The 26614-nt window shown below is 44.4% G+C and overlaps 1 protein-coding gene across 1 annotated transcript in view; it reads right to left on the reverse strand.

Moving 5' to 3' along the window:
• The window catches only part of KDM2B (lysine demethylase 2B), a 185209-nt gene that overhangs the window by 132362 nt on the left and 26233 nt on the right, over nucleotides 1-26614 (reverse strand). Inside the window, exons 5-6 of the mRNA XM_050923908.1 lie at nucleotides 7289-7467; nucleotides 4668-4774 (exon numbers count right to left, since the gene is read on the reverse strand). Of these exons, the coding sequence (XP_050779865.1) occupies nucleotides 4668-4774; nucleotides 7289-7467 (286 nt within the window). The remainder of the gene's footprint in view (nucleotides 1-4667; nucleotides 4775-7288; nucleotides 7468-26614) is intronic.

Below are 26614 nucleotides of genomic sequence, written 5' to 3' on the forward strand. Positions count from 1 at the left end.
TCTGGACTGGGGACAGAGTCAATTTCGCCTCGATCAGCATCAGGCCCAGATTCTCATCCAACAAAGTGGGTATTCACTCACGAAAGCTCATGCTCCAAAACATCTGTTAGTCTATAAGGTTCCACAGGATTCTTTGCTGCTTTTACAGATTCTCAAAGGTGTCTCTGATGAATGCCACCTGAACCCTGGATCGGCCTTTGATCAGCCAGTCGTCGAGGTATGGGAACACCTGACCTGATGTCTCCGCAGAAAGGCGGTGGTGACTGCCGTGCACTTGGTAAAGACTTGAGGTCCTGCTGACAGGCTGAAAGGGAGAACAGTAAATTGGTAATGGGAACCATTGACCACAAACCTAAGGAACTTTCTGTGGCTGTGTGCGATTGCTATGTGAAAATACATGTCCTTCAAGTCGGGGGCAGCATATCAGTCTGCTGGATCCAGTGAAGGGATAATGGAGGTCAGGGGGACCATGCAGAACCTGAGTTTCCTCACGAACTTGCTGAGATCGCGCAGGTCCAGGATAGGCCTGAGGCGCCTTTGGCCTTCGGTATTAGGAAACAGCATGAATAGAAACCCTCATCCCTGTGCTCCAGGGGAACCTCCTCCACCGCCTCCAGTGCTGGGAGCAATTGCACCTCCTGAATAAGAAGTTGCTTGTGAGAAGGGTCCCTGAAGAGAGACAGTGAAGGGGGGTGGAAGGGCAGGAGGGCACAGAATTTGATGGAGTATCTCTTCTCTACCGTGCGAAGCACCCAGCAGTCCGAAGTTATATGGGACCATGCACAGTAGAAAGGGGACAGTCGTGAGGAAAAGGTAAGGCAGGGTAGATCCAGTCTCTGGTCTGGTGCGCCGTCCTCGACCGCACCTTCAAAAGGCCAGTTTAGGGCCAGAGGGCAGTTTGGGCTGGCCTTGATTAGCGGAGGGATGTTCCTTCTCCTAACCCTCCAGTTCCTCCTCCTAGAATTGTCCTGGCGGTTCTGCTTCTGGAACCTTTGAGGAGGTTGTGGGCGGATGGGATCTGTGTCGTCTACCACCTCCTCGACCTTGGGCAGCCCTGAGGAGCAACTGCTGTAGGACTCTGTTATCCTCTAATGCAGGAGCTATGGTCGTCCCTGCCAACGCTTCGTCCAGTGACGAGGAGGAGGAAGCGTGTTCCCGTAGTGGAAGCTCCTTACTGTCTACCCTGGAGGGGTCACGTGACTCCTGGGGCAGCGTTGGAGAAGGTGGTGCCAATGATGGTGCCAGGGCCATAGGCATCATAGTCAACATCAGCATCAGTCTCACTGGAGAGAGCTGCATCAGCACACTCTCAGAAGCTGTCGGGGCTGGGGGGCCCGGTCCTGACATCGACATGGGGCCATAGGTGCCTGCATCGAGGTCAACACTGACAACGGTGCAGGTGAGGGAGACGGGTGTGTCAACGTCATAAAGACCGGTGCTGAAGTTGGAGCCGAGCATGGTGCCAGAGGCAAGGGCATGGGGACCATAGGTGCCGGGGGCAGATGCACAGCGGAAGGTGGCACAAAAGTGGCAGAGGCCACTGAAGATGTCGCTGAGCGTGTGCCCTGGGTTCCTCCCTGGCCCTTGTGATAAGCCCAGGAAGTCCAGAAGGGTAATGAGGCAGATTCTGTCACTGCAGAGGCCATAACTGATGCTCCCTTCAGTCTCTGCCCGACCTCGCTCTATGACTTCTGCTCCTACTTGAGCGATAGAAGTCGGGCTCCAACTCCAAGGTCTCAGACACTAATGGCCACAGAGGAGCTGATCATCAGTGCCTCAAACATCAAGAGCTCGGGGAGAAGTAAGGCTCTCTGTCGGAGCATGTAGGCGCCGACGGACAAGGCAAAGGGGAGTGCCTTGACATCATAGCCGGCTTTCCCTTAGAGTGCACCTGAGGACGGGGCTCCGACAGCGCTGAGAGTTCCTCCCTGGCAGGCAAGATTGCCGTCAGGTGGAGGAGATCTCTAGCGGCCTGGTATGCTTCTGGCATGGACGGGAGCTGCAGCTGCTGCGTAAGTGCCGGTGAGTGAGGTGGGGCTGGACTCGACTGCCTCACCCGCACAAGAGTCAACATGGCTGGAAGAAGATGCCGAGGAGTGGCCTGCCTGGGGTCACACATCTCGAGGCTTAGCCAGAGGACAATAGTCGTATGGCTTTATCTTCTTTTGAGGCACTGGCGAGTGGGAGCAGTGCCTACTATCAGATGGGCCCCTGAGGAGCTGTCGTGGTGCTGAGCGTCCCTAGAGGAGTCCTTCAGTACCAAAGTCACCGACAGCGCCGGAGCACTCCTCGTCGAGTACAACACCATAGGGATTGGGTCTCTCGAGCCCGGGCTGGTGTAGGGCTGCCTCCATGAGGATCACCTTCAGCTGCTGTTCCCTTTGTGTGTTCTCGGGTGGAACTCACGGCAGATCTTACAGCGATTTTTCTGATGGGTCTCCCCAAAGCACTGAAGACACAACATGTGCAAGTCACACTTCTTGAAGCCCGGGGACCACAGCATGCCATGGCAGCAGGGTCGGAATTGGGGGGCGGGACCCCAACTACTATACTATACTAAACTAAACTAAACTATTAACTGGAGCACTACTAACTAACTATATACACGGAATAGAGAAGAAAACTTGCTGAGCAAGAGCCCAGGGACGTTCCAGTCACCATCACTAGTGGTAAGAAGGAACTGAAGGGGTGGCGGGTCGGCAGGGCTATATATTAGGTGCCACAAGGGCACGACTTGAGGCTGACCCAACGGATGCTGCTAGGGGAAAAATCTTCTGGCCAACATGAGCATGCACACACATGATTAGAATCAACATGAACAAGCACTCAAAGAAGAACTTTTTCCCCCCACCATTACATGAAAAATAGTTTCAAGGAAAACATCCAAACTGGGGTAAACTATCAAATACTGGGGTGAAAAATTCATTCCAGTCACTCATCAGAAATTTCCTTAATTTTTCTCTATTTTGGCTAGTTACCACACACCCAGCTCCCCTTCTTTTAGTGACATCATGATAATAGGCAGTGATGCCATAAGTTTATCCATATAATAGGTATAAGACAGGCAGAGACAACACAAGCTTCTCCTATACTACCTCTCAAATATGCCTCAACTAGGACCTCTGAAGTGATGAAGTTCAGTCTCTGTGGCCTATTATATCCTTGACTTCTCTGTTGAGAATGCCTGCAAAAAAGTCAATTAGCATAGAATCACAGAATATCAGTGTTGGAAGGGAGCTCAGGAGGTCATCTAGTACAACCCCCTCCTCAGACAGATTTTTGTCCCAGATCTCTAAATAGCCCTCTCAAGGATTGAACTCACAACTCTAGGTATAGCAGGCTAACGCTCAAACCACATAGCTATCCCTCCCTTCTTTGTTTATCACTCTTCCCCTTTTGGAGTAATTCCTGAATTTGAAGGGAACAGGTCAAATATTTATTCTGTTTGGCAGCCAGAGATTTTCATAGCTCAATTAGTTGCAAAATACAGCAATCACTTAAATAAGAATGCTTAGGCTTCTTTAAAACTTTGATGTTTGAAATACAGTATTTTGTAGAGCAAAACTCATGTCAAAGTAACTACTGTGCTTACAGATTTGTATTGGCCATGCTTATAAGTTAATGCAGGTCTCAACCCAAAGACGTATTTCCATTCAGCACATTTTCCCCCTATTAATGTCTCAGCAGACTATATAGACTATATAGTCTAGAAATGTGTACTTTGATAGGTTTGCTATGACTTTATTAATAAAACATTGCCCCTTGGATCTACACTCTCCAGATCTAAGTTCTAATTGTGCATAGGACCACGTTAAGACAAATGCTGGAAGCTTGTTGGAAATTTTATGTGTTTACTGGACACCTGCATATGATACCAAATGATCAAACGTTTTAGACAGAAAAAGTTATCCAGAAGGGTACACTTACTATACTCAATAACAAAAGTGTTCAGCAAAAGCCATGCTAATAATATCACAGCATTTTATAAAGCATAAGTGATTTGTGGTCAACTGAAGTGATGGAGTTTTCAGTGGGGACACCTACCCATTAGGAAATGAACAGAGATACTCAAAGCTCATTTCACCAAACAGCCCTCAGTTTGTTACAACCTTTGACCATTAATCACCTGGGATGGTTTTGAACCATCAGGCTAGAGGTGAAAGGCTCAATTATTCCCTCTGATCTGTTTGCTGTCCTAAGAAGTGATTTATTACACAATTCTTTTACCAATAGGATCCAATATTCCAGATCAGAGCTAGCTTGCTGTTCTCAGGGCAGGACAAGTGGCTATTCTTGTCCAAAATATTAAAGGAAAAATTCAAGGTTTTAAAAATATTTATTATGTGCATTTAGTGAATCCCAAACTTTACATTGAGCTTTTGATGTAGTATTTTAGAATGAAAGACAGAACGTACCCCCAGTTATAAAACCAATGACAAGCCTTAAGAACATGAATGATCCATTATAAAGTTCTCAAATACAAAATCAATCTCCTTAAAAGCTGACGACCACTAATATTATGTGGATCAAGCAGGTTAGTCAAGATAGCATCCATCCCTGCTCACTGAACAAATCAATACTTTCTCAGCTACCAGCATGTGAGCTCAAACAGGAATTAACCAAGGAGGTCAAGATTAGAACTTTTTAGAAACAAAAAAGAAACTTACTTTTTCACTTTTGGGTACTTCATCTCCGAAATAGCATTTGTGGCATCTGTCTGCCTCTCCTTCAAATGCTGCGGCCACATATTATCCACCCAATCGACTAAGTCCACCTAAAATCCCCACCAGAACCAATGGTTAGTTAGTAAACATGTGGTGGGATGTACTCCCAGCAGTCAGAGCTGGAACAGTGATTGGCAACAATGGCAGATTGGCAGTTTGCATATGCTCAGAGATAGTGAAAACTTCCTTAATAAAAACTCACTGTTTCAATCAGAAACCCAAACCTGTGAGGGGCTGAGCACTCTAACTCCCCACTAAATCCTACAAACATTCAAATCAAAGAGAGTTATGCTATTGAATTCAAGGGGCACAGATTCTGACTCAATGGCACTTGAGTGCACTTCCAGGATTGGGACACTGCTGGTGTGGGATCACCACAGTGCTGGTATTCAATTGCATATGTGTAGATTGTATCCCGGAAATTGTGATCATGCACATCAAAACCACAATTTTAAAAAAATGGAATTATTCTGATATTGCATGCTTTCAAGGAACATCACCCTGGTGATCTGGCCAAACTCCATCATGAGTAATTACATTACTGCCTATCTAACATATCCTTGGATAATACTTGGATACAGAATTCTTGAAAGTTCTTGTCTCAAGGCCAAATATTTTCAGAAATGTGGGCAACATCAAATATTGGGAGCTGAGCAAAACAGAGTGAGAGGGAATTGTGTACAGATGAAGGGAAGGATATGGAGAGTCGAAATAGCTTTATGGACTATTGCAATAACTGCTGCTTTGAGTGCCATAGGGATTTGAACCCATGTTCAAATCCCAGCATGGCATGTGAAGCAGGGATAAATCTCAGAGGGGTAGCCGTGTTAGTCTGGATCTGTAAAAGCAGCAAAGAGTCCTGTGGCACCTTATAGACTAACAGACGTTTTGGAGCATGAGCTTTCGTGAGTGAATCCCACTTCGTCAGATGCACAAACCAGGTTTCGAAAAAGGGAGGACAAAAGAGGGTCAAGAACAAGACAGAGGCTGTAGTGCAGCATTTGATCACAGTGGAGCAGAAGACAACTCAGGGAAAGAAGGCAATATGGAAAAGAATTTGCAACTCAAAACTGTCATTCTTACCATCCTAAGAGGATCAATAAGCCTCAGAGGACTTTGCAAGACCTAACTGAGACACAGGTCACAAAATGATACAGGTTCAACTCTGAAGCCATCCAGCGCTGCTGTAATGGGGGCTAGAGAGGCCAACCCAGAGGAGCCATGTCCTCTCATCCCCAGTAAAGGTCATCACTGCATTCAGCATCCTTACCAGTGGGTCCTTTCAAAAGACTTTCAAGGATGCTACTGGTATGAGCCAGCCCTCTGCCTCTGTGTTCTTAGAGGACTTCCACAATGGTATGATCTGCAGGATTAGCTTCCCAATAGAGAGGCAGACCCAACACCCAATTTTGCAAGAATTGTATGTGCTAGTAAACTTCCCATCTCTACCAGGTATTGTAGATAGCATACACAACCCTCAAAGGGAGCCAATTGGAGATAATTCAGCCCACAGAAATACCAAACATACAACTTCCATGAATACCATGGCCATATGTGACACAGAATTGGTGTTCACAGATAGTGGCTAGATAGCTGAGATCCTGAACAATTCCTGCATCCGGCTATTGCTATCCATGGCATTCATCTGATTTGCACTCTGAACCCACAGCCTCTGTTTTATGTGGTCAGAGAGCATGCTGGAGCTCTCACACAACCCTCATCCTCCAGGGAATCAATTCTATAATTATGGTGTAAATTAGGGCATGTGTACACAGCATTTTGGAGTGACCCTCTCAGCCCGGACTGGCAGACTTGAGTTAAGAGGGCTCATGCCAAAGCTCTAAAAATAACTGTATAAACAGTGCTTTGAAATTGCAGCTTGGGCCAGAGTGCAGACTCTGAAGCCCACCCCCTTCCCTAGGCTCCAGTTCTGCTGTCAATAACAACAGCAACCTGCCTGGGTAAAGACAGATGTCCTAAGTACCGGAGTTGATGGAAGTTGCAGCTATTTGAGCTAGGGCTGTTGATTAATCTCAGTTAACTCACACCATTAACTAAAAAAAAGAAGTAGGACTGAGTGGACTTGCAGGCTCTAAAGTTTTACATTCTTTTATTTTTGAATCCAGTTTTTTTGTACATAATTCTACATTTGCAAGTTCAGCTTTCATGATAAAGAGAGTGCGCTACAGTACTTGTATTAGGTGAATTGAAAAATACTATTTATTTTGTTTTCTTACAGTGTAAATACTTGTAATCAAAAATAAATATGAAGTGAGCACTATACACTTTGTATTCTGTGTTGTAATTGAAATCAACATTTGAAAATGTAGAAAACATCCACAAATATTTAAATAAATGGTATTCTATTATTGTTTAACAGTATGATTATTCGCAAATACTTTTTGTAATCGCTTGACAGCCCTAATTTGAGCATCTCCCTGGATCGGGCCCCACGTAAGGGCTGTGGGATTTGTATCCTATATATACAGACGTGCAATATTGTAAAGCAGCTGGGTGACTGTGAAGAGGCTAAAAATAAACAACAAAATGACAGGACCCCTTACCACATTGGGGCGCTTGACAATGTTCTCCAGCTTTGTATGACTAAACTCCAGGCTGATGACATTGTAGAGCTTCTCACGTTCAGCCTCCGGTGTTTCATAGTATCTCACAAACTGAGACATGCTCATCTCAATGCCCTTTTGCGTGTTCACATCCATCACATCCACAATCCGACGGCTTCCTGCAAACACACAGATCACTTTGAAAACATTTATTTTCTTTTATTTTGAATTCTTAAACCAGGGCAACCACAACTTGAGGATCCTGGGGAATCCCAGTGAAGCTGGAAACAGGGGAGAGGAACCCATATCATCCCACCCTCTGGTCTTAGCACAAAGTGAGACAGCAGAGAGGAAAGGCACCAGCCTGGGACTTGGAATACTAGGTTTCAAGTCCCTGCTCCACCACAGACTTTCTGTGTGATTTCTGTGCCTAAGTTCCCCATTTGTAAATTGGGGATAATATTACCTCACAGAGGCTGTTGTGAGGAAAAATACATCAAAAATTGTGAAGCTCAGATATTATGGTAATGGGGGCCACATAAGTAGCTAAGATAGATAGATCGTTCTCTACATTTCTAAACATCCAAAATGCCTTTGCTACAGTGTGGTCAAAATTGTTCACAAAGAGAAAAATGTCATGTATGAGCCTGACCCTGTGAGGTCCTGAGCATCACCTCTGGGATTCTGAATGCTCTAAAAAATTCCTACTTGACCTCTCAGGGGAGGAGGCTGAGGACACTAAGCACACTAAGCACTTTCTAGGATTGGGCCTTCTATTTGGCTCACTGGATACAAGCTTATTTTCGGTTCCTCAAGTGGCATATGCACAAGTCCCATTAGCTCCAGAACACTGAACAGCAGTTTCAGCAGTCTTCGGTTTCATACAGTCCTCTTTGGCCACTAGGAGGTATCATCTCTCCCAGAAGTTATGAGAGTCTAATTAGCAGCTCATTTGTGTTTGAGGGAGAGTGAACCCAAGAGAGACATGCCTCATTTCCAAGAAAGGAGGACAGAAAATAAATTAATCACCTTCCAAAAAACACCCTCCAATACAGTTTCCATATCTGAAGAAATAATTCTAAATAAAATTAATTAAAACTAAATGAAAGGTTTGCAAATGCCATCAGAGAGACTCATTAATAACTACAGCACCAGGCCCATTGTGTGCTTGGGAGCAATATTTCAGCAAGAATGACAGTTTGGATTGTATGACTTCATCAAAAACTTCCTTTGGTGTTGATACCATTGACAGACATGATGATGATTCTGGAAAGGAACTCGAGTCCATACAGTTTCATAACCAAAGAGCAAGATTTATAGCATGTATATCTGGGTCAGTCCCAGTAGCCCTGCAGTTAGTGCTCTTTGAGTGACCAAGATTCAATTCCTTGGTCTGGTCTCAGGAATCTAAGTTCTAGCGTTACTGCCTTTGGGGGCGGCGGTGGGGGCAGGGGAGAGCTTAGTGTAATTTAGTCTCTATCATGTGCATAAGTGTGTAAATTATTTAATATTTCCATATTTAAAATAATTTGTATATAATCAAATTTCACTTAAAAAATGAGTGTGGATTTAGTGCTAGTGAAGGTGTTGGCAAGCACATCTAGCAGCTCTCCATTGTTGCATGCAACTGCCAAGCTGATCATGCCAACTACATCCTCCATATGCACTCTGATTCCAAGTAGACATAAGATATTGGATCTCCCAGGCCTGTGGGGAGAAAAGGCTGTGCAAGCACAGCTACGGACATCAGTGAGCAGAATGCCTGGAGGATGCAGGAGAAGGGGTATGACGTGGACCAGTGGCAGTGCTGCACAAAAGTGAATGAACTGCATCAGGCATATTAGAAGGCCAGAGAGGCCAAAAGTTGATCTGGTACCAAGCCGCAAACCTGCTGCTTTTACAAAGATCTGCATGACATACTTGGTGGAGACCCCACAACCACCTTGCAAACCACCATGGATGCATCCAAGGATCTCGAGCCAAAAAGTCCCTGGCATGAACAGCAAGGAGCAGGAGGCAGTGGAGAATGGGGGACATGCAGTCTTTCTAGCTATGCCATGAGCCAGGACCCATTTGAGATTCCACCAGAGTCCAATCAATTCCAGCAGTTGAACATGAGTAAGCCCAATGCAGGGGAAGGAACCTCAGGTAAGTGTGTAATTGTACTTCCCCACTATAAAGACATCCTGATGGCAACCCCAACTAAAGAAGACACAGCTATCAACTTTTCATTAATTTACTTGAACCAGAAGAGGTAGCAGTACAACAAAGAGAGGTAATGTTTACTTTTCACCTCCCTGTAGAGTTAGACAACGGGTGCAATTGTGGAGCCGTTTGTTTGTGGAGCTATGCAAAGACGTTTGTACACAGGGATGTCCACTGATTCCTCCTGAGAGATCTCTATGAAACTCTTGCAGAGGTACTCTGCAGTCCTCTCCCAAAGGCTCTTTCCCACACCAGTCAGCACTAACTTCAGCAGGTGTCATTGCAGTAAACTGGTTAGCAGCATATGGGCCCAGGCAGCTTTGGGATGCCAGCAGCAGCAGTGGTCTCTGTGCCTTTGCTCCCCTGAGGAGTGAGATATCAGCTAAAATCGCCACTGCCTTTGGAAAATGGTGCCATTATTCGGTGCCATTGCCCTCAACTCATAGTTTCATGCAACCAAGCAGTTCCCTCCTCCTTTCCCTCACCACTGGTAGACCACAATCACCTTGGCTGGTGCTGTGAGTGGCACAAGCACTCTGAAGCAGAAGTGTCAATAAGCATGTCTTGTTTAAAACTTTAGGGGAGCAAGGGAAGGGAGTTCTGAAGCTTAACTTTCACTTTCCATTGCAATTATCTTGACAATGTGACTATATCGGGGCGGCCTAAGGGCCGCATCGGGTTTCGTAAATTGTATGGTGGGCCGGTTAGGGGAGGTGGTCATGGCCTGGCCCCCACTTCCTATCTGCCCCCCCCGGACTCCTGCCCAATCCAACCCCCCCGTTCCCTAATGACCCCTCTGGGACCCCTGCCCCATCCACACACACCCGCTCCCTGTCCCCTGACTGCTCCTGGACCTCCACCACCCCATCCAACCCCTCTCCTCTCATTCCTGATGGCCTGGCCCCTACTGCCTATCTGCCCCCCCCCCTCAAACCCCTGCCCCATCCAACCTCTTCTCCCTGTTCCCTGATGGCCCCCCCAGGACCCCTGCCCCTGACTGCCCCCTGCCGCCCCATCCAACCCCCTCTCTCCTTCCTGACTGCCCCTTGTTCCCCCCAGAACATCATCCACACCCCCACCCGCTGACCACCACCCTGAACTCCCCTGCCCTCTATGCCACCCCCCACTCCCTGTCCCCTTACCACATTGCCAGGAGCACCAGTGGCTGGTGGCGCTACAGCCACGCCACCCGGCTAGAGCCAGGCCACGCTGTTGCCACCACCACCACCACACAGCACAGAGCACCGGGTCCGGTCAGGCTCTGCAGCTGCACTGCCCCAGGAGCTCACAGCCCCGCCACCCAGAGCATTGCGCCGGTGGTGGAGAGAGCGAGCTGAGGCTGCGGGGGTGGGGAGACAGCAAGGGAGGAGCCAGGGGCTAGACTCCCAGGCCAGGAGCTCAGGGGCCAGGCAGGACGGTCCCATGGGCCGGATGTGGCCCGCGGACCGTAATTTGCCCACCCCTGGACTATATCGACCTCTGTGTGTTTTATCTGCAGCTGCTGCAACCTTGAGGGTTCCTCCTCCACACCCACACCTGAGACGGATAAGGAGAAAAAAAGATGATTTGAGTTGACATGTTCAGTTGGATCTTGCAAGGCAGCGCTGCATCAGACCGTGAACAAGGAGCCTGGAAGGTGAACATTGCAGACAGCCTGAAGAAGGAAAGAGCAAATAGGAGAAAGGCCCAGGAGTCCCAGCAGGAAAAGAGGAAGATGCACGAGATTATAAAGTGGCTTCTCCAGCAGCAACATAGAAGCTGCAAACTCTTGTGAACCTATAGGGTCAACAATCTCGGACTTTCCTACCTTTGCAGTTCATGGAGAACTCAATTACAGCACCACCCTCAACATTCCACATCCCAACCCCTGCTACCACTCCACTCCAGAGGACATTACGGACAACCACAGCTTCACATACGCCAACTTGTGAAAGCTACAGTTGCTGTATGTGTGTATAAAATGGATATGAATGTTCTTTCCCCTTGTTAGGTTCTGTTCCATTCAATGTTTTAATATTTTTAATCTATTTGCTTTTAACTTGCACAGATTTTTCTTTTCACTGGTTTTGTTACTGAATAAAATTCTATTATTTGGAAAATAATCCATCTTTATTAGTTTATAACATATGCTACAAAGTGCCTAGCAGTTCTGAAAGCATCCACTTACTTGTTAACGTATAGTGCGACACAACTCACAGTATCAGTGGTAAACCCAGTGCAATGATTACAAATGTACAGCGAGCACAGCAGAATAGGCGCATTGACAGTGTTCTAGTCAAACATGTTCACCAAGCAATACACAATTCCTAACAGGCCCCAAAACAGCAGGGCCAGGTAGAGCATAGTACACCACAATACATTTCTGTGACTCACTGTTAAAGTGCTCTTTCAAAGCCTCCCTGAGCTGCATAGCTCTGTGTTGAACAATTCTAATAGCCCTTGTGTCTGCCTGTTCAAACTCAGCAGACAGCTGCTCCAGCTCCACCCTGGCAGCAACTTTTCCCCTTTTGCTTCACAGATATTATGCAGTACAGAGCTGGCAGCTATAACCATTGGGATGTTTTTTTCACTGAGATCCAATCTTGTGAGTAAAAAATGCCAGGGTCCCTTCAATCTACTAAACGCACATTCTGCACCTGCTGAGCCAGTAGTTGAATCTTTCCCTGGTGCTGTCGAGATGGCTGGCATATGGCTTCACGAGCAAGGGGTAGCCTGGGTACCCCAGAATAACTATTGGCATTTCAACATCACCAATGGTAATTCACCAGTTGGGAAAGAAAGTCCCTGCTTGCAACTTTCTGAACAGTCCTGTGTTCTTAAAGATGAGAGCATCATCCATTTTCTGTGACCAGCCAACACTGATGTCAGTGAAGCATTCCCAATGACCCACCAAAGCTTGCATAATCAGAGAAAAATAGCTCTTTCAGTCGGGGCGGCTCTAGGTATTTTGCCGCCTCAAGAACAGTAGGCAGGCTGCCTTCAACGGCTTGCCTGTGGGAGGTCCCCGGTCCCGCGGATTCGGCGGCACACCTGCGGGAGGTCCGCTGAAGCCGCAGGACCAGTGGACCCTCCGCAGGCATGCCACCGAAGGCAACCAGCCTGCCACCTTCGCGGCGACCGGCAGAGCGCCCCCCATGGCTTTCCGCCCCAGGCACGCGCTTGGCATGCTGGTGCCTGGAGACTCCCCTGCTTTCTATTGATGTATTCTGTGGAAAAGAGCAATGGTGACAAAATAGGGACATACATGCCATCTACTGCTCCATCACATTTTGGGAACCCCACTGTTGCAAATCCATCCATTATGTCCTGCACATTGCCGAAGGTCACAGTCCTGCATAACACGAGATGACTGGCCCTGCATACTTGCATGACAACAGCTCCCACACTGGATATTCCAACTCCAAATGGTTTCCTAGTGACCAGTAGCAATCCAGCATCGCAAGTTTCCACCTTGCAATCGCCACTCACTTCTTCACACTGTTAGCACGGCTCTCATTTTGGTCTCCCTGCGCTGGAGGGCTGGGGAAAGCTCGGCACACAGATCCAGGAATGTGGCCTTGCACATTCGAAAGTTTTGTACGCATCGCTCATCATCCTAAGCCTGCATTACAATACGTTCCTGCCAGTCAGTGCACATTTCTTGGGCCCAGAAGCAGCGCTCCATCATCTGCAGCTGCTTCATGAAAGCCACCAAAAACCTTGAATTAGTTCTCGGTATATTCCACAGCAATCCGTCCTCCAAGAAATCATCATATTCCCCATTAATTCATATTTTTCTTGCAGCTCTGCAAACACCAGAGGATCGTACGTCCTGTGCTTGCAATGCTTATGACACTAGTGCAGAGCTGTGCCAGTTCCATGTTTCTGTCAGAGATGGTGGACAGTAAGGAGGGTGGTGTGGGTTTGTGGGATTTTTAAAAAAAAGACATGAAAATTATGGGATATACATGACATTATGGGATGGAGAAAGTTGCCCTCTGCAAAGTTGAACTCTTGCTCTCAGTCACCTCTGCGTGACTCATTTCTGCCCCATGACAAATTGACAAAAAACTTCCCAAAAGACAGCACACTGGACACTGGCGGGTTGCACACAGGGATGCCTAACCTCGGTACACCATGCTGTGTATTAACATAAGCACTCCTGGTAACTATGCTCAGCAGCAACTCAAGGACCCAAGTGTGCATGTGCACAAGCAATACACTAACTGTAGCAGCTTTATGCCAAGGTAACTTGCGTTGACCAAAGTCTGTAGTGTAGACATGACCTGAGACACAGGACCTTGAACTGGGGTGTCAGAGAAGCTAGGCCTGCCTAGGTCACCATCGAAGGATGGTAGGGCTTTAGATAACATACAAATGCACATAGACTGTTTGTTGTTTAAAAATCCTTTTTTTCCTCTCATTCATTGTTCCTACTTTACAATAAACAATAATTTTGTTTTAAGAAGACTGTCTGGTTGTGTATACCACTGGTTACAGGCTCCTGAAGAGAAGGACTGCAGGTGCCCAAACTCAGACAGACCTGCAGGGTAAGAACTGTTGATACAAAGGATGCTGTAGCCCAGGGCCCACCCTAAAAGTAGGAAAATTGTGGAATTCCTCACCAGGATAGGTAAAGGCACAAGGCCTGAGGATGCACTCAAAAAGCAAAAATGGTACAAAGGTGCAGCTAGCCCTGCAACTGTGACAGTATATCAATGTGTTATAAGAACTTAAAGCAATTGACTTCTTGATCATTCTTCCTTTTTCCTACCCCACTCTCCTGCACTATTACCTCATAGACTTTAAGGCCAGAAGAAAGCAACATGATCATCTAGTCTGACCTCCTGCACATCACACGCCACAGAACCTCACCCATCCACTCCAGTCATAGGCCAATAACCTCTGGCTGAGTTACTGATGTCCTCAAATCTTGTTTTAAAGACTTCAAGTTAGAGAATCCAATGTTTACTCCAGTTCAAACTAGGAAGTGACCAATGCCCCCATGCTGCAGAGGAGGCAAAAAAAAAAACCCACAATAAAACACCAAGGTTTCTGCCAATCTGATCTGGGGGATAATACCTTCCTGACGCCATATATGGCAATCAGTTAGACATTAAGCATGTGGGCAAGACCTACCAGCCAGACACCTGGGAAAGAGTTCTCTATAGCAACTCGTAGCCCTCTACATATAGTGTCCAATCTCTGGCTGTTGGAGATACTTGCTAAGAGCAGTCACGGGCCATAGGTCATTGTAGGCAATCTCATCATACTATCCCCTCCATAAATTTACCAAGCTCAGGCTTGAAACAAGTTCAGATTTTGCCCCCCCTACTCCCCTTGAAAGGTTGTTCCAGAACTTCACTCCTCTGATGGTTAGAAACCTTTGTCTATTTGATGCCCAAACTTCTTGATGTCCAGTTTATATCCATTTGTTCTTGTGCTAATACTGGCCCTTAACTTAAACAATTTCTCCCTCCCTGGTGTTTATCCCTCTGATATATTTATGGAGAGAAATCGTATCTCCTCTCTGCCTTTGCTTTGTTAGACTAAACAAGCCAAGCTACTTACATTTCCTCTAGTAAGGTAGGTTCTCCATTCTTCTGAACTTTCTAGTAGACTCCCTCTGCACTTGTTCCAGTGTGAATTAATCTCTCTTAAACATAGGAGACCAAAACTGCACACAGCATTCCAAACAGGGTCTCCCCAGTACCTTGTACAATGGTAACAACACATCCCTATCTCTATAGGCAATAATACTTTGTCTGATGCATCCTAGATTGCATTAGTCTCTCCCATGGCCACATCATGTTGGCGACTCATACTCATACTGTGATTGACCAACACACCCAGGTCTTTCTCCTTCTTTGTTGTTTTTAACTGGGAAGTCCCCAGCTTATAGCAAAAATTCTTGTTAGTTGCACTGAGAACTATCAAATTTCATCCCAATTCTATTATTCCAGTTTCCAAGGTTGTCCAAATCTTCTTGTATGATATTCTGTTCCTCCTCTCTAGTATTGGCAATAACTCCCAACTTTGTGTCATACACAAATTTTATTAACATGCTCCCACTTTTTGTGATAAGGTAATTAATGAAAATATTAAATAAGATTGGTCTCAAGACTGATCCTTGAGGAACTCCACTAGTAACCTTTCTCCAACCTGAGAGTTTACCTTTCACCATGACCTGTTGTAATCTTTTCTTTAACCTCCTCTTTGTTCTCATCCTAACTTAGATTGTAAGCTCCTTTAGCGCAGGAATTCTGTTGTTATCTGCATTGTGCAGTGTGATGTACATCCATGGTGCAATATAACAACCATGAAAAGCGGTGTATGTGAATGCAGTGTTCATGCACATACTATTGGCAGGCACTATTTCTCCCACAAAATTTGAAAATTTCGCTCCAACTGATGATATTTCATTGTAATTTATGTTATATTACAAGGATGCAAAATTTAAGGAGACTAATCTTTACATTCAGATTCTTGTCCAACTCACTAATGAGCTGACATGTTCTCTTCACAGGCTCATTACATAAGATGGGAACACAGTTCAAACAATACAAGGAGCCAGACCTTCTGGCAATCGCTAGTAAATCAATTTCTGGAAATCTGGTGCCCTGTATAGGTAAACCCTGCACAACCTCATTAAAGCTGTAAGGCCATCCCTGTTAGCAGAGGAAGAAAAATGTGACAAGAGGACCAGTAAAACCAGTGGAGAGAGACTTCCCTCCATCCTCCACAGGAGGTGGCACTTCCAAAGACAGCAATAGGGGATGCAAACAGGGCTCAAAGAACCAATCTATCTACTGAAAGCTACATAGATCCTGAAGGATACAAGGCAATGAGAGGACACAGAGACTGGCAGCCCTTAAGGCAAAGAATATAACTCTGAGCTGTGTCAAGGAGTGATGCTGTGGACTGAGGAGCTAACCTTGCTGGGACTGTTTGTAACCCTGAAGACTAAAGTGCAGCCTTGATGGCAATGCAAGGCACAGTCCAAAAGAAAAACAATCTCAGGATGGCTTAGCTATCTTTAGATCAACCATCTGAACACTCAAGATAAGTACCCGAATACTCCCTTCTTCACCATTTTGGACTGAGATGAGGAAGATAAGAGTACCATACTCTTCTTTAATACCTATCCTTCCTCTTTCCCTAAATGGAGTCCAACCTCCCTCCCCTAGAGAGAACAAGACCCTTTCAACCTCCCTACAACAGAATCACCACAAGGTGCAAGAACACTCCACCCTCCCCCATGTGGTCTAGTTGCTTCATGCTCCCCACCCACCTCCTTGCTGCGTGGGTTTCATGCTGATTACAGCTCCTACCTCCTGATAACACCCTGCTCCTCCACCACTGTTTCCCGTCCAGAGGAAAGGGAAAGGAGTTAGAAACCAGCAGTAAGGAGAGACAGGTCAAGAGTGCTGGAAAGCAGCAGAGACAGATTCCAGGTGTGGGGAGGCAGGTCAGGTCAGGATTTATTTCATCCTGGACTCCCAACCCTGACCATTCTCCAGGGGTCCACAAATCACCCCCTTGTCTCTATCACAGAGTCTCCAAAAATTAATCAAGTCCCTAAAAATTAGCCAGCTCCCAGGTATTAGCTAATCAAGAATAAGTTAAGGCATGGGAACCCAAAGTCTAGCCTGCTGGACAAATGCAGACCATAATGCTCTACAATGTGGGACACAGCCACCCTCATAAGGTACATCTGCACTGGAATAAAAAACCTGTGCATGGCCACGGCTGGGCTAGCCCAGCCGACTCAAGCTCACGGAGCTCAGGCTGTGGGGCTAAAAATTGTGATGTAGACACCTGGGCTCTGGCTGGAGCCCAAGCCCAAAAAGCTACACAGTAATTTTACAGCCCTGCAACCCAAGCCCCACAAATCTGATTTAGCTGACCCAGGCCAGCTGCGGGTATTAAATTGCTGTGTAGATTTACCCATAATTAATAAGGGAGGGTAGGCTCCAGAAACAACAGGTCACGGGTGGAATGCTTCATCATACCACTCAGCTCCACATGGAGCACTGCATGCTGGGAGCTGTAGTCTACAAAGATCACACATTCTATTACAGCCTAGGGAAGCTGCCTGCAATTTGCTATATACTATGTAGCCCTTGGGCTCCTGGAAAGTTGCCCATATAACCCCTGGTTGGGCAAGCCTGACTGTTACTGTGTTAAGGGGAAAGGTTGCTGTTTTTTCTGCAGCAGGCTTGGCTTTGATTTAGAGGCAGAAAGCTACAGTGATGCTGAGGCTGCAAGGGAAGGCATTTTACTTCATAAAAAAGAAATCTCTTGTCTACATGTGATGCTGCTTATTTATGGAACACAAGCCAATCCTCTGAGGAGTAGAAGGAGAGTGACTGAGGTACAAGCTCTTCACCACACCCTAGAAACAAAAGAAAGCAAATAAGGAGAAAAAATAGTTTAGCTGTAGAAATGTGAACCAGAAAGCAAAAAAGGGACTCAAGGATGATGTTATGGACACAGAAAATCTGTTGTTGCTCTGGTCCACAGTGCTGGTATAATCCACATTACAGCGATTCAAGAAAAAACATGGACAAACTATACAAATATCCTTTGTAGCTCCTATATGTTAGCAAGGCACTGCAGAAGTATTAACAAATTAAATATAACACTTGGATGGATATCTTTATTCCCATTACATACAGATGGGGAAGCTGAGTTGCAGGGAGGGGAAAATGCCTTACCTAATGCTCCTGACTCTCATTCCAGTGCTTTAAACACTAGACCATGCTGTCTTGCTTTGAAAATTTTCTCCTCCTATCTAATCCCTGCCTGTTGGTAAAACACACTTTCTAGGGGGCAACAGTAGGCAAACTGATATTCACAACTATGGAGGGGAAGAGCTGCACTTCCTGGCACTACTGCTAATTACAGGTGCCTCATTTGCTGCAGCAAATGTCTCTACAAAGCATATTTTGTGAATGATTTTGCCTAGATTCATTCCAGAAAATGAAGCGTACTTAACAAAGGTTCCTGGGAACTGCTGGATCTGAGCCCCAAGTCATTTGGCAAAATTCTCTTCTATCTGCACTGCAATCTGTAATCACACTGTGTTTCTTCACTAGTGCAACAATTCACAAGAGGGAGATAGCCATGAGGGGACTATATATATCTAATCCTGAGCTGGTGGAGCAGGTGCTTCAACTTTATCTAGGTTTCCAACTGGAGGAAAACTACTCCCCTACTTTTGACCTTAAATGGCATGAGAGTATTATCCAGGCCACATGTTTCCAGTCCTCAATATATTCTGCTCTCTTTCCAGGTATGGAACTCACACTGATATTAGTGGCGATTGAACAAATCTGGAATATGTAATAGGTGACCAGAATATGTGAGCGAGTAATGACCAAGGTGAATCAGAGGGAAATCTTCCTCTTGGGTTTTTTGTCCAGCATATAATCTCTCTTCCCTCAAATGTATAGACTCTTTGCAAGTAAAGGGTGAAATCTGTCTCCCCCAGCTGAGGCAAGACCATGTGTCCTATGGGTAGGGATGATGCAAAAACTGGTCCATGATGGAGTTGAGCCTACCTGAAGTGAATTAGTTATAATCCTCACAACTACTAGTAGAGGGCTGTGCCTGGAGGATGCTGATCTGGCTGAAATTAGGAGCCAAACTCCTGTGAGACAAAGCTAGCTGGAAAAAAAACTCTTTCAGAGGGGCTTGAACTTTAGAAATCAAGATGCAATAGCCCTCTAATATTTATGTCACTTACTGTGGGACATCTCTGTTAATCAGTGTTTTGGCAGGGCTCCAAAAAGCCCAAGTTCACCAGTTAGTTGGACAAGAATGTGAGGTGTTGATCCCATACACCGCTACACTTCACCTGATCCTTCCTAGTAAGGCAAGCATATATTCCTCTATGCTGTGGGAAAGCACTGTAATACCACACACAAGTTGAAAGGGGAATAATCCCTAGGAAAGTGGGTTCCAAAGGTCCTCACTCAATGCCAGTGATCAGCCCTGGGGTCCGCACTTCCTGATTTTAGCAACAGAGTAACAGATGAAATTACTATATATAGTAGCTACAGGATCCACCAGGGGGCATTAAAGAACAAAGGAAAATAGAGTTTTAACAAGGACACTTTCACAAATCTCTGCTGCATGTCTACAATAATAATTTCATACCCAGCATTTTCCGAACCTGAGGGTGCAGTTCAACCCCTCATTACTGAAGAAATATTCCAAAGCCATCAACCAGCTTCTTTGCAATTCTTTGCTTTTTCTCATTATCCCTCCCCTTCCAAATGTCTATCCTCACCCAGTTCCTACTTTCAGCCCTCACAGTGCCACTACATGGCTGGCCTGCAGAAGAAAGAGCCTTTACACAGAGAAGTTATAGTCTCCTCCTTATGGAGATGTAACTTTAAAAGTACCTGTCATGCATCTTCCCCCACCCGGATGTCTGCAATTTTATTATTTGCCATAAAACTGTCAAACTGCAATAACCCGTGTGATTAGGTTTTTCATGTAACAAAAGTTATGGTACTTAAGCTCTTCCTGTAGTCGTGCTCTGAGCCAGTAAAAGTCTCATGAAACCTGCATTTTACGGGACTGGACTAAAGAGAGAGGCTTAAAGTGAATAATGCTCTGACACCTTACAGAGCCAATCAATATCTTTACACTTATCAAAAACATACACTCTAATTCCAAGATGAGCTTTTGGGGTAAACATCAGACAGACAAAACATCAAGGAGGAAAATGTTTTCATACGACAGCCAGTCATTTTTAGGACATTGCTTATATTTAATATAGCTTACAAATTTACTAGGTGCTCTACAGCAGTGGTTCTCAACTAGGAGTATGTGTACCCCTGGAGGTTCACAGAGGTTTCCCAGAGGGTAAGTCAGCTCATCTAGATATTTGCCTAGTTTTACAGCAGGCTACATAAAAAGCTCTAGTGAAGTCAGTGCACGCTAAAATTTCATACTGACAATGACTTGTTTCTACTGCTCTATATAGTATTATATGGTACGGATCACACTGAAAAGTAAGTACAAATTTATATTCTAATTGATTATTTTATAATTATATGGTAAAAATGAAAAGCTAAGCAATTTTTCAGTAATAGTGTGCTGTGACATTTTGTATTTTTATGTCTGATTTTGTAGGAAAGCAGTTTTTAAGTGAGATGAAACTGGGATACACAAGACAAATCAGACTCCTGAAAGGGGTACAGTAGTCTGGAAAGGTTGAGCACCACTTCTCTACAGTAAGGCAGAGTCCTGTCATGGACAGTTTACAATCTAACTAGACAACATACAGAGAAGGAGGAGAGGAGAGGTGATAAGGTTTTTTGCGTTGTGTTTTTTGGGGGATGAAGGGGAACTGGGATTTAAAGCTTTTCTAACCTTTTTTTTACCATATCCTTTCCATTATTTGAGACATCAATTCCTTTCAAAAGGTATTCCTGGCAAAGAGCTCTGCTATTTAATAGGAAATAGGTTTAATATTGATAAAATGCATTCATACAGATTAAAGAATTTAGTGTTCATAGGTTACTGCTGAGTGTTAATAGGAACGCTGATAAAAAATATTCCTTTATCCTACAGTACTGGTCCAAATCCCTACTGCACCCCACAGTGATAACACATAATTTGGGGCAATTATTTTTTTTTAAATAAGTGAAATGCTAGTTTGACAGTAACAGAGACTGAAGTCATCTATTTTCCCTACAGAATATGTACAATGGAGCACAGACAAGAGCAGTGCCGTCTCCCCACTCCTATTGTGCCTAGTGCTGAGGAACCACACCCATAGGTGGAGAGAGTTTTTCATAGCCTTTTCATAGTTTTCATAGCCTTTTTTACATTACTAAACTTTCCAGCAGCCTGTATTTCATTACCAGAGCAGCTCCACCAGTGGCACACATGGCCCAGGCATTTGACAGAATAGTGGTATTATCGCAGTATCAATGGTAAATCGCTAATGTGGGCTTCCAGCCCATGTCTGTTTCCATGTTTGACATTTTTGCTGAGTCTGCCCACAAGAGGTCCAGTTGCGGTAGTGGTTTCCTGTCATAACCATTTAATCATTACAAATTGGACTTAGACCTTAAATACCCATCAGATAGCAACAGCTTGTAGTCACTACCAATCAGCGGTAAAATCAAGCCAGCAATTTTGAGAGTCTGTCTAGACCTGAATTAAAAGATGTGTTGTTAACATATTAGCTAATGTACTCGAAATCTAGTGTTCATGCTTAAATTTGAGAAGTTTATCTTGAGTTAAAGTATATACAGCTTTAACACATTAGACTTCTGAGGGTATGGCTACATTTGGAATTTCAAAGCGCTGCCCCGGCAGCACTGCGGGAGCGCTGCCGCGGCAGCACTTTGAAGTGTGAGTGTAGTCAGAGCGGCAGCGCTGGGAGAGAGCTCTCCCAGCGCTGCATGTAAACCACATCCCTTACGGGTGTAGCGTGCAGCGCTGGGAGCTGCACTCCCAGCGCTGCTGCCCTGATTACACTGACGCTTTACAGCGCTGTATCTTGCAGCGCTCAGTGGGGTTTTTTTTCACACCCCAGTTGCAGCGCTGTAAAGTGTGAGTGTAGCCAAGGGCTGAGATGTGTTACTTAACACATGTTAGCTAAGGGCTTGTCTACATTTAAAGTTATTTCAGATTAAGATAGTGTGTGAATTCAAAGTGCAAAAGCTATTATGAAATAGCTCCCCATGTGGATTGTCTTATCCGCTTTGTGGATTAAGACAAAATGGAAAAAAAAGGCACTCTTATTCAGGAATATATGATTGATATGAGTAGAAGTCAATCAAATCAAGGTAGTCCCAGAGTTTTAGATGAGGGCAGCTACAAACTGTTTCAATTTTACACAAATTAGGCACAGCACTCAGATTCCTAGCAAGCTGCTAATGCACCCTTGACCTGATACACACATTCACAAACTCTGGGACTAGCCTCCGGCTCTAGCTCTAACTCTGCCCAAGAAAGGGAACAGTCGAGTTCCACAATTTTGCCAGTTCCATCAGAGAATCAATGGTTGTATTATTTCTTCCTAGACCGTCAGGCACTGGGATCAGAGAGAGGAACGATTGAGAAACCACATTACTCCATGTGAACAACATATGTGACTGCATGTGTAGTCAGCTACCTCAAAGATCTAATGCTTTTCATTAAAAAGAAAAAAAAATCTGTCAAGTCCTATTGGCACAGCTTACTGCTGAATATGTAAATCTCTGGTTATTGGTTGCTGGTTTGATTTATAGGAACAGGATAATTTCAAGTGATCAACTCTTGCATGATTTAGCTTTGTTTCATGATGACTATCACGAAATTAGAGTATAAAATGAGGCATGTACAGTACAGCAGTCTCATCGTAAGAAAATGGATAAAAAGAAAATTGGTAAGTCATTAAAGGAAAGGGAAAGGGAAAAGATGAAGACAAAAGGATGAGCAGTATGACTTCTACAATTGGGAAAGAAAAACCTCCTATCCAAGACTTTTTGGTATAAGCTGGGGATTTATCAGTTGGAAGTGACAGAGGAGGAGCAAGACCTCGATGTATTGGTTGATTGCAGGATGACTATGAGCCACCAGTGCAATGCGGCCATCAAAAAGGCTAATGGAGTCCTAGGATGCATCAGGAGAGGTATTTCCAGTAGAGATAGGGAAGTGTTAGTATCGTTATACAAGGCATTGATGAGACCTTATCTGGAATACTGTGTGCAATTCTGGTTTCCCATGTTTAAGAAAGATGAATTCAAACTGGAACAGATGAAGAGAAGGGCTACCAAGATGATGAGGGGAATGTAAAACCTACCTTATGATATGAGACTCAAATAACTTGACCTGTTTAGCCTAACGAAAAGAATGCTGAAGGGAGGTATGATTGCTGTCTATAAATATATCAGAGGGATAAAAACCAGAGAAGGAGAGGAGTTATTTAAGTTAAACACCAATGTGGACACAAGAGCAAATGGATAAAAATCTAGCCATCAGCAAGTTTAGGCTTGAAATTAGACAAAGGTTTCTAACCAGCAGATGAGTGAAGTTCTGGAACAGCCTTCCAAGGGGAGCAGCGAAAGCAAAAAACCTAACTGGCTTAAAGATTGAGCTTGGTAAGTTTATCAAGAACGTGGTGTGATGAGACTGCCTACAATGGCACGAAGTCAATCTGCGACTGCTAGCAGCAAATATCTCCAATGGCCAATAATGGGACACTAGATGGGGAGGGCTCTGAGTTATTACAGAGAATTCTTTCCCAGGTGTCTGGCTGGTGGGTTTTGCTCAAATGCACATGCTCTAACTGATCGCTTTATTTGGGGTCAGGAAGGAATTTTCCCCAGATCACATTGCCAGAGACCCTATAGGGGGTTTTGCTTTCCTCTGCCCCATGAGGCACAAGTGACTTGCAGATTTAAATTAATGTAAATGGTGGATTCTTCGTAACCTGAAGTCTTCCAATCATTATTTGAGGACCTCAGTAACTCAGCCAAAGGTAATGGTTCTAATACAGGAGTGAGTGGGTGAGGTTCTGTGGCTTGCAGTGTGCAAGAAGTCAGACTAGATGACCATGATGGTCCCTTCTGACCTTAATGTCTATGAGTCCAGAATTTGAATGAATCTTTTCAATAAAACAAATACAGTAGTACCTCAGACTTACGAACACCAGACTTATGAATTGACCGGTCAACCACACACCTCATCTGGACCCAGAAGTATGAAATCAGGCAGCAGCAGAGACCAAAAAAAAAAAAAAAAAAAATGAAGCGAACAGTACAGTACTGTGTTAAACATAAACTACTAAAAAAATAAAGAGAAAGTTTTAAAAATATATTTGACAAGATAAGGAAACTGTTTCTGTGCTTCTTTCATTTAAATTAATATGGTTAAACACAGCATTTTTCTTCACACAGTAAAATTTCAAAGCTGTATTAAGTCAATGTGCTCTTGTAAACTTTTGAAAAAGTTATGAACAACCTCCATCCATGAGGTGTTTGTAACTCTGAGGTTCTACTGTAGTACATTTTCAAAAAGCCTTTACTGTCAAGTTTGCTTTCTGCATTTCACTCACTGACTAATGAAAACAAAATTGTCACTTTCACTTGCCAGTTCTCATTCACTAACCCAATGGGCTTTTGTTGGTATTACAAACATATAAAGGGGATTTTCAAAGCCAAGCTCGAACTGGTTTTCTTTTTGAGAGAAAGTCCCAATCCAGTTCTAGGTGACTGGTTTTGTTTTTTGGTGGATTTTAAATTTTTGTATTTAAAAAATCCTTTAACCATGATGATTATTCACATAAAATTAATATTAATCCTTTTAGTAATAACAAAATCTTCTCAAATAACAGACTGTAGAATTCCTACGCTCGCACAAATTAGAACAAAGAGAGCCTGAATTTCACATTTTCCTTTCTCCCCTTTGGTAGCTATTGCACTTATATAATGGAAATCCCAGGGCCTCAGTTGAGTCTGCAGGCTCCTTTATATCTGCTGGTTGGATGCTTCTGACACAAACCACAATACACACTTTACCCTTCATATCCTTGCACATATGAAAGAAAAGAACTGACTGCATCTGGAGTCATGGAGATGTGCGGAGAATGTTTCCATAAAATGGGGGGCTAGGAGGGGAAGGATTTCAAATCCTTAAGAGAGTGTCTGCCATTAGCGTTTAGAACCATGATGCACATTAGTGAATATCTGGGACTAAGCTGAAAATATTCTCTCTAACGAAGCTAATCAATTGTTTAAAAAGTGAAGATACTTCAGATTTATGGTGAATCATTTAATGACTATACCTTAATATTTCTTTCTGGACCAACTATTATAACCTTCTGTTATTACAGGTACTCTTCTTTAGAGGAGGAAGAATGGTTTTGCAGTCAAACCCTAGGCCAAGGAGGAAGGGTAACTGGGTTCTATTTCTGGCTCTGCCTGAAAATTTCAATCTATGAATTGCTCAGACAGCTGCAGCCCTCTGGGATAATGCAGATCATAAAGCTCACAATGAAGAGAGAGAGATAGGGACAAAGGATTCTCGGTTAAGGGGATCTGGCTATGGGACAAAATTTCCAGAAGAGAACAGGCAAATGCAGAGTCTCATCAATAGGAAATGTTGACAAAATCTCTTTCACCATAGCAAGATAGACACAACACTGACACATCGTCATCTATACACACACACACAGAGGAAGACCTGTAACAACTAAATAGCCCAAGCAGAGTTTTTACCTTAAAAAGAAGGGAGAAGGGATAGCTCAGTGGTTTGGGCATTGGTCTACTAAACCCAGGATTGTGAGTTCAATCCTTGAGGGGGCCATTTAGGGATCTGGGGCAAAAATCTGTCTGGGGATTGGTCTTGCTTTGAGCAGCAGGTTGAACTAGATGAGGTCTCTTCCAACCCTGATATTCTATGAAAGAGCCAGAGACTCCTTGGTGTGCAGGAGGGACTTTGTTATCACTAATGGTTTTATGGAGAAGGTACCAAGATACTACAGTGATGAGAGGCAGTATAAAATCCAAAGGTAGACAGAGCATCTTGAGTAACCAAAGACAAGCCTAACCATTTAGGGCCTCACTTTCAGGAATACACAGTTTCTGACAGCTCTCACTGACTTCAACTGAAATTTTGGGCACATTGGCCATCTAAAAGCAAGACCCTTAATCTCTCTCTGCCTCTGCTTGCCCATCTGCAGTGATAGTACCTCTGATATCCTTCCAGGATACGTTCCTTTACACTTATGAAGTGATCCAAGATCCTCAAATAGAAAATACTATAGACATGCAATATTAAACACTGCATACACTGACAGACTTCATTGGGATGCCATGGAAGATTTTCACATTGCATGACCTCCACACACTCCCATAGCCAAGAGCTCTTTGCCAGCTTGAAAGAAACCCTGTGTTCAATTCTCTCTTCTGATATTGTTCAAGTTAGCAGTGATGACAATGTAGCAGTTCAGACATTAACCAAACAGTATTTTTATCTTAGCAAGGTACATGTTACTGCAAAGATTAAGGAAATGAACTATAATTCAAAACATGTGCATGGCATAAGAGAGTTATGCAGGCTCTGACCAAAATTAGCCTCCCAACTGTCTGCAAGGTAGATTTACAGGGAGAGTAGGGACAGATATTTGAGAAG

The sequence above is a fragment of the Gopherus flavomarginatus genome, chromosome 15 (genome assembly GCF_025201925.1).
Source record: "Gopherus flavomarginatus isolate rGopFla2 chromosome 15, rGopFla2.mat.asm, whole genome shotgun sequence".
NCBI lineage: Eukaryota > Metazoa > Chordata > Testudines > Testudinidae > Gopherus > Gopherus flavomarginatus.